The 16,147-nt window shown below is 40.7% G+C and overlaps 1 protein-coding gene across 2 annotated transcripts in view; it reads right to left on the bottom strand.

Moving 5' to 3' along the window:
- Window positions 1-16,147, bottom strand: part of tmem132e (transmembrane protein 132E) — a 402,168-nt gene that overhangs the window by 374,254 nt on the left and 11,767 nt on the right. For both annotated transcript variants that reach the window (XM_058088316.1, XM_058088317.1), the window contains exon 4: window positions 11,072-11,967. In XM_058088316.1, the coding sequence (XP_057944299.1) occupies window positions 11,072-11,132 (61 nt within the window). In that variant the 5' untranslated portion in view covers window positions 11,133-11,967. The remainder of the gene's footprint in view (window positions 1-11,071; window positions 11,968-16,147) is intronic.

Below are 16,147 nucleotides of genomic sequence, written 5' to 3'. Positions count from 1 at the left end.
AAAACTATTTTACAGAGAAGCAAGAAAAAATAAGCAACAATAATCTATCTGCAGGAGCATGATAGGCTTTTAATCAATACCAAAGAGTCTATGATTACTTGGCCAGAAGCTGAGATGTGTGCTCTCCAAAACAGACACTCCCATCTGCAAACCCTGGAATTGTCAAAACACAAACACTCAGCTGGAGCAGTTTGGAGACAACTGCTGGAACTCATCACACACACTGGAGGAAGCCACCCAATGGATTTCTATCCACATTTACTTATCAGCACAAATATTAAGACAGGATTTATGACCAGGGTGTCTCCAGGCCAAACAATGTTATGAAGTCATGAAGGCCTAATGAACGCGCCAATTGGGCGGCATGTACGGAAGCAGCAACTTGGGTCTTTTAATTACAGATAGTGTGTGTGGAAGAGTGCGGTTCTTCATAAACATGTCGCAAAGCTGTAAAGTCGTTTCATTCAATGTGCTTGTTAAAATAATAATATAATAAAAATGTCACCTAAAATGTCCACCAAAAGTGACTTTTTAATGATGTGTGTGTCCCGAGTGCCTGTTAATGAGCACCAAACACGAGAAAAATCCAGCATCTTCCTCACTTGTGGGCTCCACTTTTGAGAGAAGACGCAATGCTTGCTTGTGAAGATCCATGAAGGAAAACAACGTGTTTTGTTTCTTTCGCCTTTTTCCTGATTACGGCGTCGCCACAGCAGATCTTTTTTTATCCGCATGCTGATTTTTGGCCTAAGCCCTTTACATAGGGATGTCCGATATTGGCTTTTTTGCCAATAACCGATAGTGAGGAGAAGTGTGTTTGTACCCATTTTTTTAAAATAAGGGTGATGTGCAGAGCTGTGGCAACTATAGAGGCATAAAGCTAATGAGCCATACCATGAAGTTATGGAAAGAGTAGATGAAGCTAGACTAAGGGCAGAAGTCAGCATCTGTGAGCAGCAGTATGGTTTCATGCCACAAAAGAATACTACAGATGCAGTATTTGATTTGAGAATGTTAATAGAGAAGTACAGAGAAGGTCAGAGGGAGCTGCATTGTGTCTTTGTAGATGTGGAGAAAGCCTATGACACGGTGCCTACAGAGGAACTGTGGTATTGTAGGAGGAAGTCTGGCGTGACAGAAGTAACTGAAAACTGTGGTGAGACCAGCCATATGTTGTTTGGTCTAGAGACAGTAGACTGAGGAAAAGGTAGCAGATTCATTGGGAGTGACCAGGATGGATAGGATCAGGGACGAGTACAGAGGGACATTAAATGTTAGAGGCTCTGCAATCTTTGGGAAATGTGTTGGCTATGGAAGAAGATATTAATTAATATACTTTAATATCCATCTTCAAATGAAGTCTCATTAAAACAGAATTGTCTGTTTTTTTGCCCGGAAATACTACAGGTCACATTTGCATTGCAGCTAACTGTCTGGCAGTTAGATGTGGGAGCTAAGTTTGCTATGCTAATGTTTGTGACCTCCTGTCCCATTCTGTAATGTTACATACTATATGGTGCTATTTTATATATTACGTGATATATAGGATCTACAGTATTACATTGTACAGAAGTATAAAAAGTGGATAAAGTGCACAATAGCGCTCCTTAGAGAGACACACTCCATCAGAGACAAACACAGCTCACTAGCATTCAAGCTAACACACGCACACACTGTTGTGTTCCCAGTAGGGTCACTAAACGCACTTTTAAACTGTCTACATTCCAGCATCAAGGCGAGCACGCTTCTAATACAATATTGCGGGACCTTTGGGACATATTTAAAATTGTCTGAAAATTGAAAACAGACCAATATGGGACTTTTAAAGAAGTCAATGTTTCCTGTTGCTTATGTCCCAAAAAAGAGAAGATGGGGGGAAAAAAAACCCAACAAATATACAAAACGCTAGCAGACAGGTAAAAACCTGTTTCAGTTGCTTGCTGTGTTAAAAAGATTATAAATGTCATTTGGAGCTGCTATAAGATGGCAGAGGCTATTATAGCAAGCTGGGATTCCTTTTCTCTCCAAGCCAATGCAACCTAATAAAAAGAATTGATTAAACCGGCCTCCAGGGTACTTGGGGTGGAAAGGACATTTTCATAGACCGCAGAGCTTAGCGGTAAAAACGTGGTTTGGAGTCAAGTCAGGCTAGAGAAGTTTTTTTTTACTCTTATTACGGTGGGACAAGAGTACCCAATGATATTTACAAAGCTGCCGATAAAGGCTTTTTGGAGTTGTTCAGCTGGCCTGTTACATTTTATGAAGACAACAACAGACTGGTTATAAACAAAGTGAAAATGGGTTAGCTGATTTGGATTTGGGTAATTTAATTAGTAATGATTACCACAGGTCACCGATAAATTTCCATTTGACATAGTTGGGATTATGTCCTGAATCAATGGACTGTTGGCATGATGGGATGCAGCTGATCAATAAAATATGATTCAGCAAGTCTGCCTAAAGTAACTGTAACAAAGTTCAATTTTGACATATACAGTATTTCACATGTAAATGGTTCAAAGACAAGATGTGTCAATGTCCCTATCCATGCATGATAGTGTAAAATCCAATAATATATCTTAATTCAAGATAAGTACATTTTCAGAATATGCAGAGGGCCAATAAAAAACAAGCTGCAGGCTAAAAATCATCCCCAGGCCGTGCTTTGGACACCACCCTGGCTTGAGAGGTTAGCTCTTGTCACAGTTTGTCATTTCGTTTTCAAGTGGACCCTATGTGTGGCATTGTTGAGAAAATATTTGTTTTTAACACCCAGCGGCGCACGTATGGACAAAGTGTCAGAGAGGAGGCGCCTGATTATGCAAAAAAAAAAAAAATCAAAAAACAAACAATAACAACAACCGAACACTACCACCACAGGGGCATTAGCATGCAAGATATAATACAGCATAAAAGTAGCTATCAGGATCAGGACAAGAGAACAGCAGAGCGTGCAATTATTCTTCAAACTTGCTTGTCCATTTAATAGGAGAGAATCCTTTGCACGTTGCATGACTTCAATGCTGATTTGTATTACATTACATGTTCACCATCAATTTCCATGTTGTGTCATTTTCAATTGCACTTTTCTTCCTTTGCAAGTTCCCTCTTGTCTTGTCAGCACACCAAAAAAATGTGTTTGAATTAAACATTACGAGACCAGAAAAGGCCTGCTTTTGTCGTTTTTGTACAAAACACGCTCACTGGAGTCAGGCAAATCCAGAGCAGTCGATTTTTTTTCTGTCCTAATTTGTTGAAGGTTTTCTTTCCCATTGTTGAAATCAATATGACAGAGACTTGAAATGTAATTCTATGGGATGAGGGCACACTAACCTCCCCAACTACATGATTTATTGATTTGCCTTTTTTCAGCTTTAGACAAACTCAGAATGTAAAAATGAGAAGGTAGCTATTAGGGATTGGTACAATAATCCATTTGTCAATTGTTAATGTGGTCAGTTATGTTGACTGATGAATCATCTTTTGCTGCAATTGAGGCAAATGGAATGGGCTAATGGTTACAAATAGGATGCACAATGTACATTTTCACTTCCTGAATTTGGATATTTTCCAATGCTGATACCAATACTATTTCAGTACCGGAACGTTTATTATATTATTGTTATACAGTATATGTAGTCAAAGTAGAACATGATCTCAGCTAATTACCTCTACTCAGAACTCCTCTAGAAATGATCACTTATGACAACAGAACAGACTTGTTGAATTAATGAAATTCCATGAACTGTTTTTGTTTTTTTTTTGTTGTTTTTTTTAAATCAAGGCTAACCTCCTAAGGCTAACAATAATAAGAATTTGTGGCCACACAACAGACATCAAAAAAACTACAAACCTGACGATCAAACGACACCCAGCAAGCACTCGACAAATAGGGGCTTAACATCAGGTTAAGAGATGTAAGCATGCATCAGAACTCTGTGTAGAAAGTGGTACTTTTCCTACTTGTACGGTTACAATGACAAGCTGTTTTGCCGCAAAGCGGCCATGACTGCTTGGGATGTGAAGTGGCTGAGCAGAAATACGTTTCATTCACACCCCTTCAACAAGACGAACCTGCAGGCTTTTAGGATGAAAACACTTTCTGTGATGTTATACAATCCTTTCACAGAGCTCTTCTCTGACAAAATGTCAAGCAGCTTCTCCTCCGTTTCACAATTTGTATTCTAATCCAAACCGCTCGGAGGAATTAAAAGGGGGGGGCACCTTGAGTTTCACCTTTTCTCTCCACATGTTCCAGCAGTGACGACTTGTTTAGCACCGACGGTCTTGTCAACCCAGAAAATGTTTAAAAAGGCAATATGATGGGATTGTCCTTGAAGAAATGACACCTTCTTGCATTCTACTATCGATACAATATGATAGTATTTTTACCAAAGTAAATATGTCTCTAAGATACCAAAATAGAGTCTTGGAAGGGTAATATTCTTGATGCTGGAATGTAGACAGTATAAAAGTGCTTTTAGTAAGCCCTACTGGAAACATACCATTTTGTGTGTAGCTTTGATACTAATGAGCTGTGCTTGTCTCCGACAGAGTGTGTCTCCAAGAAGCTCTATTTCCCCCTTTCCCACCAAAAGTTCATCAACTTTTCATTCCTGCTAACTATAGTTCCGGGAACCAACAGGTTTGTGTGGCCACGTGTCGCTGGCGTTGACACCAATTTTTAAAGTTCAGGGCAGTTTACTCAAATCGGGCATCAGGGAGCGTGGTATACTTCTACATTGATGCAATGTAGGTAAAGAGTCAACATTACGCCAGATTTTTTATTATTAAAGTGTCAGTAAATATACTATTAAGTAAAGAGATACAATACCAAAACAAGATAAAACAAGGAGGCCCGAGTTGGTCTGAGTCAGTGAAGAGTTAGGACTGTCCCTTTTGTGAGCTAGTGTCTACATCTATAGCAGGGGTCCCCAAACTTTTTCCTGTGAGGGCCACATGACTTTTCTTTCCTCTGAAGGGGGCCAGGGTCAGGGTCGTATGTTTGTTTATGTTCTATGACTGGGGCAAAGTGTGGTTGTAGTCACGTCACAATAGGTTACCATTTCCAGTTCTATGACAGAAAAATGTACATGCTTTATTGTTCAGGGGGCCGGGTCAAATGTGGAAGTGGGCCGTGTCCGGCCCCCGGGCCTTAGTTTGGGGACCACTGATCTATAGCGTCCAATGCAGTCGGAAAGACGTCCTCTCAGCAAATGATGATCTCTTGAGGGTCAGACGAGTGCTTATGAGCCATTCATTCATCTACTGCTTATCATCACAAGATCGCGGGGGTGCTGGAGCCTATCCCAGCTGTCTTCGGGCGAAAGGCGGGGTACACCCTGGACTGGTGGCCAGCCAATCCCAAGGCACATATAGACAAACAACCATTCACACTCACATTCATACCTATGGACAATTTGGAGTGGCCAATTAACCTAGCATGTTTTTGGAATGTGGGAGGAAACCGGAGTACCCGGAGAAAACCCACGCATGCACGGGGAGAACATGCAAACTCCACACAGAGATGGCCGAGGGTGGAATCGAACTTGGGTCTCCTAGCTGTGGGGCCTGCGTGCTAACCAATCGACTGCCGTGCACCCATTTATAATGCATTTCATCTGTCAATATCAGTTTTTAAAAATCAGAAGAAATAAATATCAGTGGCGAGCTCACATCGACAACGCCATCATATCCACTTTTAAGTTGAGAGGTAGCCTGTAAGCAGTAAGATTTGTGTTCGCCCAGCTTTTGAAGCTAAACAAACGGTCTGCAACTGATTACTGTGACTGCATGTAACAAAGTCAATCATGAATACTTGATTGAATATAAATATGATTTAATATTAGAAGATGATTTACCTTCATTCCACTTCTGCACTGCTTCCTCCATTTCTTCACACACCGTCCACCTTGCTGAGTAATTTGTTGCAGCAGTGAGCTGAGTTGGTCATACGGCTTGTTGATACAGGAATTCAGTGGTTGGACCCACTGCAACTGTTCTGCATCTTCTTATAATACCCCTTAAGTTCTTCAGCTTTTCACCAATTTGTTTGGGTGTGCATTTTACATTTAGATCCACCAGCTTGCCGGCTATTCCTCCACAGACTTTGTTGTTTGGATTTGTTGTCTCAAAATATTCCTCTGTAAATACGTTCAAAGGAGTCCATGCACTCGTAGCTAAAAAAAAAATGAATGAATGGACATTTTAAACAGGTTTAAATATGGCGGCTGAGTAGAAACACTACGAATGTGTTCAACCAATCAGTATTCGCAAGCACAGCCCATCTTTGCCGAAAGTACCGAGTGACTTGGAGGAACTTCTTCAGGCCCCAGATGGATGCTTTATACCGGGGTAGATTTTGGTTGAAATGTAGGGGAGTATTTCCAACTACCAGGGTAATGGGAGGATGCTATCAACCCCTTCCTGCCTAAAGTCCATATTACAATATATATTACAGCATCTTGTAATAAAGATATGACATGTTCTCCAAACCTGCTGACTAAAATCCTGACAAAGTTGCAGTGCACTCAAAACCTGCAGATTTTTTTGCTGTGTTCAATCACCACCATGTCATAAAAGATGTCAAAAGATAATTGTATAATGTTGAGTTTATGAAAAATTGTGGTTAAAATAAAAAAGCATTCAGGGTATTTGCAGACATGCAACAGTGGCTTTATTAGAAGCTTTATTTACTGTGCTTGAACGTAGAACTTAAGTAGCAAGTCTTTTCAGAGGCTTGAAAGCTAAAAGTGGGGTAAATTGATTATGTTGAGGCACTGACCATCTGACTATTTTTGCAAGAGGCTAAACTTCAACAGTTAGACAACAAGAAAGGGTCATCTTTTCAGCACCCGGGAAGCCTCAAGCTGAGATCTCACACGACACTTCAATTCTTAAGTGCTGTAAAACACACTCGTTGCCTAGCTTAGCAGTAGTGTAGAAGCAGCACAATTTACTTAATTTACTCAAATGTTTATCATTATAAATGAATAAAAATATAATCAGGCTTTTATAATGTGCGTTGGTCATTCATGTTTTTGTCATTGCTGGTGGTCTTGGAAGGCAGCCACTGTGCACAGAGGAGATCTGCTGAAAGGTGTTTTCTTCTTTTCATCTGGCTTTTAATTGGTTAAAATGACTTCATGGCTAGTTGATGGAGTGCCATCTCTTTGGAGACCCTCAAAAAATAAACTCTGATTTGGACTGCAGAAAAAATTCATGAGATTTGAAATTATCAGCAGCTGAAAGCAAGTCGACTAAATTTATCCTCCTCTCCACCCAAAAAACCAAAACAAAGCACATGCTTTGCCAACGGGAACCTGGATAATAAGTGACAGGTGTGTCGACAACAAACAACACAGGAAGCCCTTGCGGAATAAAAACAACTGGAGGCTCATTTACAAATCATGAGTTGGCCGCATGTGGAAAGAGCTGGTGGTGTTTTCCATGAGAAAAGAAAGAGCCAGGTAAGGCTTTCCATGAGCCACATGTGAATTATTAGGTGCTGGTTCAACACCCTGTGTCATCCAACTCCCAAATATACACTAAGAAGATGTCGTAAAGGTCGCGAAGAATATGCAGAATCCATGACTGGGGGGGCCACCAAGGCGGGTACAAACATGGGGCCATTGCAACTTGATTGCTAACCTCTGTGTTACAGCCGTCCCTCAGCGTCAGGAACAATGCAAATCATGGAAAGTGGTTTCGATAGCTGCTAGATAAAGTTGGACTCATACATCTATTGAGCATCAACATCTCTTGCAAGCCCTTCCTGACCTACGGAGGACTGCAAACATGGCCCGGGTCAGAATCAATCACATGCTCACTCACTGACCGACTTACAGACCAGACCAAAAATTCTGTATAAACAAACCAGGTGAGGGAAAAACAGATACAATCAAAATGGACCAGCTCCTCACGTTAGCTTTTTGCCTCTTAGACATTCAGTGAAGCACAAATTTGAAGGTCTTCATGTTCTTGCCAGCTTGTAGATCATGTTTAGTAGTGAATTCATGTTTCCCATGACAATAGATGGTCCAAAGGCTTGAATCTCCACTTCCTTGCTAGCCGGTGTGAAATATGTTCATTTTGGCCCGGAATTACCGTGTACTGTGACATAGAAGGTTAATGCTTCCACTTCAAAACTACATTAATTGAAAAGTGGTAGCATGGTGGCAGGCAGGGGATATAGTATATGTGTGTGTGTGTGTGTGTGTGTGTGTGTGTGTGTGTGTGTGTGTGTGTGTGTGTGTGTGTGTGTGCGTGTGTGTGCGACAAAACTTGGAAGTGATGTCATGGTTTTGTGTAATTGGAAAAAAATATGCATAATTAGCATAGTGGTAGTGGGGGGGGTCTTCAATCCAGATCGATTCCGGAAATGCCCATCTGCACTTGAACTTTGCCCTTCAAAAGGCAGGCAAAGAACGGTCAAAAAAAATAAAAGGGCTGGATTTTCCTTTGATTTTCCTTTGAAGTCTGTGAGTGCTGCCACGTTGGAAAGTGGATGCCGAGGATCACCGTCAGGATGACCAATCCCATACGCTTTCATTTACACCTTCAACTCTTCAGAACCATCTGTCCGCCCCACTACGTCCAACATATGCTAACATAAGAGACAGACAATTTTAGTGGTTTTTGAAACCGAGACTTTTTCAATACCTCAATATGAATAAAGCAAAATTGGTCCTTGGAACTCAAACAATGCACTCAGGTGAGCGTTTTGGTTTTTTTTTTAAACAATACAAGCAGTTGATGTTTGCAAAATACAAGGAAGAAGAGTCCTGAACCCCGGTGTACGTACAGTACAATCCTGTCTAATTATTACTAATGCTTCATTTGTGTGAGTTCATTCAGTACTCATCCACTATCCACTATGTTCTGTCCATTTTAGACTGACTATTTATTATCACTGTTCAACTTGACCACTAGTTTTTTTATGTTGGGAAAAAACAATTTTGACATATTTACATGTGCATTGCAAATTTTTAGTGTCACTGACTTGTGCCTTACCATTTTGTTAGTTTGTCTATGCATACTATCAGTGCAACAAGATCACATGTCATAAGAAGCACAGCACCAGCTCCACAACTTTACAGTGTGAAAGATGACAACACATTATAAAGATAATTATATATATTATTAGAATTTGAATGATAACAGCAGTGAATTTGGTCTCAAAAGATGTTGACAATAATGTTTCGTGTGAATTTCTGCAAAAATAAACATTTGAAAATGCACCAAAGAATGTTTGTTTGTCCAGCCATATTTTTTTCACTGTGCTTTTCTTTAAATTAATGTTAAAATATCATCTTGTCTTGTTGTCAAATTAATTTTAACTGCCACGGAATCCAAAAAAGAAGTATTTACCAAGAAAATGATACATTTTTTTGTTTGTTTCGTAAAGGGGAGGGGGCCTGCTGCTGAATGATCACACAGTGAGCCTCAAAAAGTCAGTATACTCCGTCAAGTGTTTGTTCTTCAAATACCATATCAAATTAAAGCTTTTTAATGCGCTACCCCTGCAAGATACCCCTGTATTTCCATGGCAAGTGTTGGCAGGGACGTTCCACATGGCAGACATGTTTGTTTTGGTTTTGGCACACTTGGGCACTATGAAGGAAAGTGGAGGAGGATGCCACAGAAATCGGACAATACTGATCGGCGACCGAAAGATCGGAACATCCCGAATTCATGTATAATATTCAACAGTTCAAAAGCTTCAATTCTTCACATATTTATGATTACTGCCGTATGAGCACCCAGAAATGTCTTATTTCAGGCCTTGCACTTATGATTTGTCTTTTCACACTCTGGAATTCCTCCTGTTTTGTTTTTAACAAAATGTAAATTACCCTTGTGTGCAAGAAGAAGGCTGCCTGTTTCCGTGTGTGCACACAACAAACTTTTGAGGTTTCTGCGGCGAGGAGCATCTTTTAAAAAGCCGACCTCGGAGGCAGCCGGCCGCGAGCCAAATCCGTTACTGCAATTGCTCTTGACAGCAGCGGCATGGTTGTCCAGGAAGATGGGCATCCCGGCGCTAACAACACTGACCATGAGGGGCTTTATCAGCAAGTGTGTAGGCAGCAGCAGCACAAGTGCAAAATGTAAAGACCATTGAGGAGACTTGTTTGGTGTTTTTTTCTGCACATGTAGGCGTTTCTTCTGTGGGGTAATGAAATGGAGGCAAGAACATTATTAAGTCAGAGGAAGGTATTTCCTGAAAGGGGACAAACAATTTGCAGCAAATACATAACTTGCAAATGCATTATGCAGCCAATTATACATAATGCTGTAGGGAGCTATGCGGATCAGGTGTTAGGATTTCATTCAGGAAATCTTAAGACTTCTGGTTCGATTACTGCTCGATCCCCAGCCAAATTGAGAATTTTGAAAGTAAAAAAGCGCTAAATACTGGGGATATAGTGCAGACATGAGAAACAAGAAAAAGGCTTGTAATACGCAAGCCAAGCCAGTAGCAGCCGATATCACAGAAACTTGTACTTGTGTACTTGTACTTGTGTAGAAAAATTGGAGCTGAAACTGTACAAACATTTAAATAGCCCACAAATGACTATCACGATTTTTCGAATATTTTTTCAAAGTTGAAAATGTACCAGTACTCTGATCAAAGACCTTTTGATGATTTGATTCATGCAAAGTGTCACCCCATGAGGAGAGAAACTGTCATAAAATGCTTGTTGAATTACTTTTAAAACACTTGTTAAAAATGATCTGAACCAGTGAGTCCAAATATGAAAGATAATGTTTTGCACCTACAGTCTATGTGGGACAAACTATACAAGATTATCTCTTGTATAAGAGCAAGAGCAAGAAAGAGGACATAGGACAAGGCAACTAAATCAAAACGATGATGATACGCCCGTTGTGTAACCTCCAGAGTGTTTATATTGTCACGAGTGTTTCCAGCCAAAAAAAAGTGTGTCCATCTTGTGGAATGACCAATCGTAGATGCAGATACATCTGCAGTTGCACAATTTGGCACCATCACTCCTTTATGCAACACAATTGGGATCCCACTGGAGGGAAGTGGCAGCACGGCTGTACTTACCACATGAAAGCCCCGCCACGAAAACGACGAGCGTCCATGTGCAATCCACTGCACCTGACATGGTAGAATCCCCCAGGAAAGGTGGTGGTTTAATCCCAGAATGAGTGGACACCTCTTGGGTGCAGTCCCTCTGAGGGCTGTCTGGATCTCAGTCAACGATGTGATGGATAGATGGCGGTCCCTCCGCGCTTCTCGGCGCCGATCAGCGTCCTCGCCCCGGCTAGACTAGAGCGTTTGTGCCCCCTCGTGAAGTTCCGAGAAACGTCTCCAAAAATCAGAAATGGCACGCAAAAATAGCCTTCCCCTGTCTTAATATGGTTGTAAAGTTTTGTGAATCACAATAAAATAAGAGGATAAAATAAAAATAGACTTCCGTGGAGGTGGAAGGAGGGACCGGACGATTACGCACAGCTGTGTCCGAGCTGTCACTCACTTCCCCGGGCTACACTTGCGAGCCACCTGGGAGGAAGGCTGGAAGTGCTTTTTGGGGGGAGAGAAGGAAACGATCCGTTGTACCAGGTTCTGGACGCGCTTGGTTAGATAGTTAGTGGGTCGCTCTCCGAACCAAAAAATAAGGAACGAGCAAGAAGTCCAGTGAGTTGCGGCTTATTCCATTTCACTCCATTTCACTTCAGCATCCTCGGTTGACGGAGTCTGAACGCCAGCCAAGTCCGATGAACTCGACTCTATCGTTGTTCCTTCAATGAATGGAGTCTCCTTTTCTTCTTCTCGCGGTCTTTGTGCGCACAGATCCCTGAACTAGATGTCTGGACACGGTAGCTTAGATGTTGGCTTGTCCTCCTTATGAAGTCCCTTCAAAGTGAACGTGCTCACCTTACTGAGGAGAGGAGTCTCGCAAGCACGCCTCATTCAACATATACGGCTTCCTGTTAGTGCTTTCAAAATAAAAGCAGATCACAAACAGCACACATTTGTATTAGACAGTATTTGGTAATGCGTTCTAAAATTCACATGTACACATTTAATCCAATTTTAAAATGGCAAGCCCTCACTATAGAGAACAGAAAAGCAAAAAGGCACAATGATGTAAATAAAATTAAAAAATGTGAATTTAAACACACTGTGTTCATTTATTCATTTTCCTTCATCTACTTTCTATGCCGCTTATCCTCACTAAGGTCCCAGGGGTATGCTGGAGCCTATCCCAGTTGACTTTGGATGAGAGGCGAGGTACACCAATCACAATCACAGGGCACATATAGACAAACAACCATTCCCACTCACATTCATACCTATGGACAATTTGGAGTGGCCAATTAACCTAGCATGTTTTTGGAATGTGGGAGGAAACCGGAGTACCCGGAGAAAACCCACGCATGCACGGGGAGAACATGCAAACTCCACACAGAGATGACCAAGCAGAGATTCGAACCCAGGTCTTCCCGATTTCCTGACTGTGTGGCCAACATGCTAACCACTCGTGTGGTCCATTTATGTATTTGATTTAGGTTAATCGTATATTTATCATGTACGGATGTAACTATCATGGCTGTACCACATGCAGAACGAGGCTTAAACTCAAAATCTTCCTCACACCACAGTTTTGGTGTCAATCAAATGCATTTGAGGTGGATGACCATATTTTTTCCTTATTTTTGAAAGTTACTGATTAGAATAATAATTTCAATTTCTGTAATTATTGAACATGTGCCCTGTGATTGGCTGGCGACCAGTCCAGGGTGTACCCTGCCTCTCGCCCAAAGACAGCTGGGATAGGCTCCAGCACCCCCGCGACCCTTGTGAGAATAAGCGGTAGAAAATGAATGAATGTAATTATTGAATTACACAAAAATTGGGGGACGGTATGCTTTGGATGGTTTGGACCGAAAGCTGAGTAAAACTGAGGTAATATTTTAGACTTTTATTGTGATTGTTTACACTCCCTAACCAGACTATATTGACTGATTTAGAGACTTGTCTTATGAGAACAAGCCTCCATGCTTTTATTTTACAAACCAGATATGGCTTTGCTGCATTGTTGGTATTAGGGACAGCAACATGAGGCACCTCAAAGACCAAAATTTAATCTTGAAGAGTGGTCTGCCACCACCAGTCTGATTTTCCTGAAGTGGGGATGCTTTATTAAATTAACATTGTTACAAAATTTGATTAATTAGATGAGTGGAACTAATGATTCTAGTAAGCTGAGCTGCTTTCCATTCCTGGAGTAATATTAATGTTATTCGTCTTTCTCTTATGCCAAGGTTAGTGGGGTTAAATAATGCCTGTGATGGGTTAGTAACAGCGTCAGAACTTGAATTCAATGAGTATTTTTTTTTCATCTGTTGAAATGTGTTTAGATATTATATGCAACTTTGGAGAGGTTGGTTGAATTCCCAATTTTACAACCCAATTTGACTTGTGAGGTCAAACGAGGAGAGGGCATCCACAGTATATATACATATATATATATATATATATATATATATATATATATATATATATATATATATATACATACATATGTCAAAAAGCATATGCGGTAAGCCGTCGTTGATCCCAGTTATTTGGTTCCAGACCCGACCGTCAATTTCTGTGATTCCTTATACATAATTGGAATATGTCATAGAAGTGGCATAGTGTTGATCATCTAAATGTGGCTTTTAACATTACACGACCCCTTTATCCATGACATAACCCTATACCTTTATGTTTGTAGTACCCAATATAGTATATATAATCAAAGAAAAGAAGCCATGTAAGACATAAACAAAACTTGTGCTTGTGTTTGTGCAGTCAAAGTGTCCCATTATTTTGCCTGTTAAAGATCTTAAATATACATAAATAATATATATTTAAACCTGCAATAAAAGTCTGTTGTTCCGGTGATCAAGTATGGTGCTTGACTCACCGAACAATTATTGACGCCTAGTGGCCAATGTAGAATTCTACTTTTTTTAGCCATTTTTATGCTTGGAAATGCTTAATTTAGGCAAAAATATGCACAATTTGATTATTATGATTCTTCTTATGGGAGTCATACTGTAGTTTTAGCAGTTTTAGCAAGCAAAAACAATGTTGTTTTAGCAAGCAACGGTGTGTTTCTCTGTTCTTGACCATCCCCTGGTTCTCAAAGCAGGTTCCACCACCAGAAAACAGCTATACTTTCTCTGGATGCTTATCTGGCCCCTTCAGCGCTACACAAACAATGAAGTAGACGTTCCCGCTGCTGCATTTCACCCCCTTTCTCGCTTCCATTCCCCTATTTCCCTCATCCAGACTCCAATCCCAGGGCATGTCACAGATGCTATTGTCCCTCACTGTTTATCTGTCCCCTTTTATACAATGTACTGTTGGGTGGCTTTAAAATAAATTTGCAATTAGAATGGGAGGACTATACCAGACTCATCTGCTGAGTGATGCACGGTCAGGGGAGGCAGCCTCTGCTTCACCTGTAGTCTCATCTCCTCTTGGCTTAGTGAGCAAGCCCATCCTACCATCTGAGAAAACTGCACAGAGTGGGATGGCAGTTCCCGTTTGTTAGCATGTTGCAATCTAATGTTTGGAGAAACATTTATTCTACACTATTACTTTTTACATGTCTTTAGTCGAATCATTATTCTTGTTCATCACACAATAAAATAAACAGAAATTAGGCCCTGCAGTATTCCGACCCACCATGAAGGTATGGGGCATGTGTGAGCTGGAAGGTGCTTATCACTGCCGAGAGGAAAAGCAAGTGTTTATTTGATTGAAATACACAACAAAAGTGGCAGCTAGAGCTACATTTAGCAGCAAGTCAAAATGCCTTAAAGATATGTTTATGCTCTGCTATATTCATTTGACTGCCAAGATGGAGGATTACACTGTACATACTATATCCAGCTAAAAAAATGTCTCCAACAGTAGGTCATCAGATGTTTGCGACAAAGTATCAGAACTTCCCTGGAGAAGAATAGGGTACATGTACTTCATCCATCGCTTTTCCTCACAAGAGTCACAGGTATGCTGGAGCCTATCACAGCTGACTACCTATGGACAATATGGAGTGACCCGGAGCAAACCCACTTAGGCATGCGGAGAACATGCAAACTCCACACAGAGATGCCCAAGTAGAGAATCTAACCCAGGTCTTCCCGACCTCCTGACTCTGTGGCCAACATGCTAACCACTCAAAACCACAAACATTTGTACTTCATGTACAAATAAAATCTCAGAACACAAATGTTTTCCAATTAAATACACAAATAAATAAATAAATGGGAGTAAAACATATGAAAACAAAATTTATCACCAAAGTGAATTATTATTATTTTTTTCTTGTTATCCTGCAACGTTTATGAGCATAAAAAAAACATCCAAATGAGTCAGTGAATCACTGGCCATTGCATGTCGCTGAACCTGTTGTGGAGTAAAAACGTCTTCAATATACAATATCAATATACAGCCCCCCCCCATACACAACTAAGCTGTCGAATGTTACAGGTAAAAAATCAAATCCTCCTCGTTATGTAACATGCAATGTCCCTTTCGTGCAAAAGTAATCTCTTTCTTTTTTTGCACGATATCCCCAACACCCTAGTACACATCATAACACGTGGAAGGCATTAGGATTCTTTTCTTATCACAATGCCTAATGAGTTATGGGCTGCTATGGTAACATCAGCACATTGTCCTTGTCAGACAACAGGGAAATTATACACATTATAGAACATAGCGCCAGAAGAAAAGCAGCATATGTGAATACTACCTTTTCAATATAAAAGTACAAGAGACAGCAACATACTGCATCACATGACTAAAAGTTGCTGAAACAAAACACACTATTTTGCATCGAAAATGGTGGTAGAGTAGAATTCCAAGGACACATTTGTATGCAGAAAAACAAAGATGTCAAAGAGCTGCCAAAATGACTAAGCCTTACCAGCGTCAGCATCAACACACAACATGAGGGAAAGCCAATCAGCTTTCAGTGGACATTAACAAGCTTGAATTAATGTACGCTGCAAGAGAGGTGACCGCGCACATGTTATCATGTGACATCAACAATGTAAACACGTTTGTCCTTCATCAGCTGTAAACAGGCATACCATCCATCGGTCAGTAGGACTGTCG

The sequence above is a fragment of the Doryrhamphus excisus genome, chromosome 11 (genome assembly GCF_030265055.1).
Source record: "Doryrhamphus excisus isolate RoL2022-K1 chromosome 11, RoL_Dexc_1.0, whole genome shotgun sequence".
Classification (NCBI taxonomy): domain Eukaryota; kingdom Metazoa; phylum Chordata; class Actinopteri; order Syngnathiformes; family Syngnathidae; genus Doryrhamphus; species Doryrhamphus excisus.
Note: the sequence above shows the minus strand (reverse complement) of the source record. Positions and strands in the feature narration are given on the sequence as shown.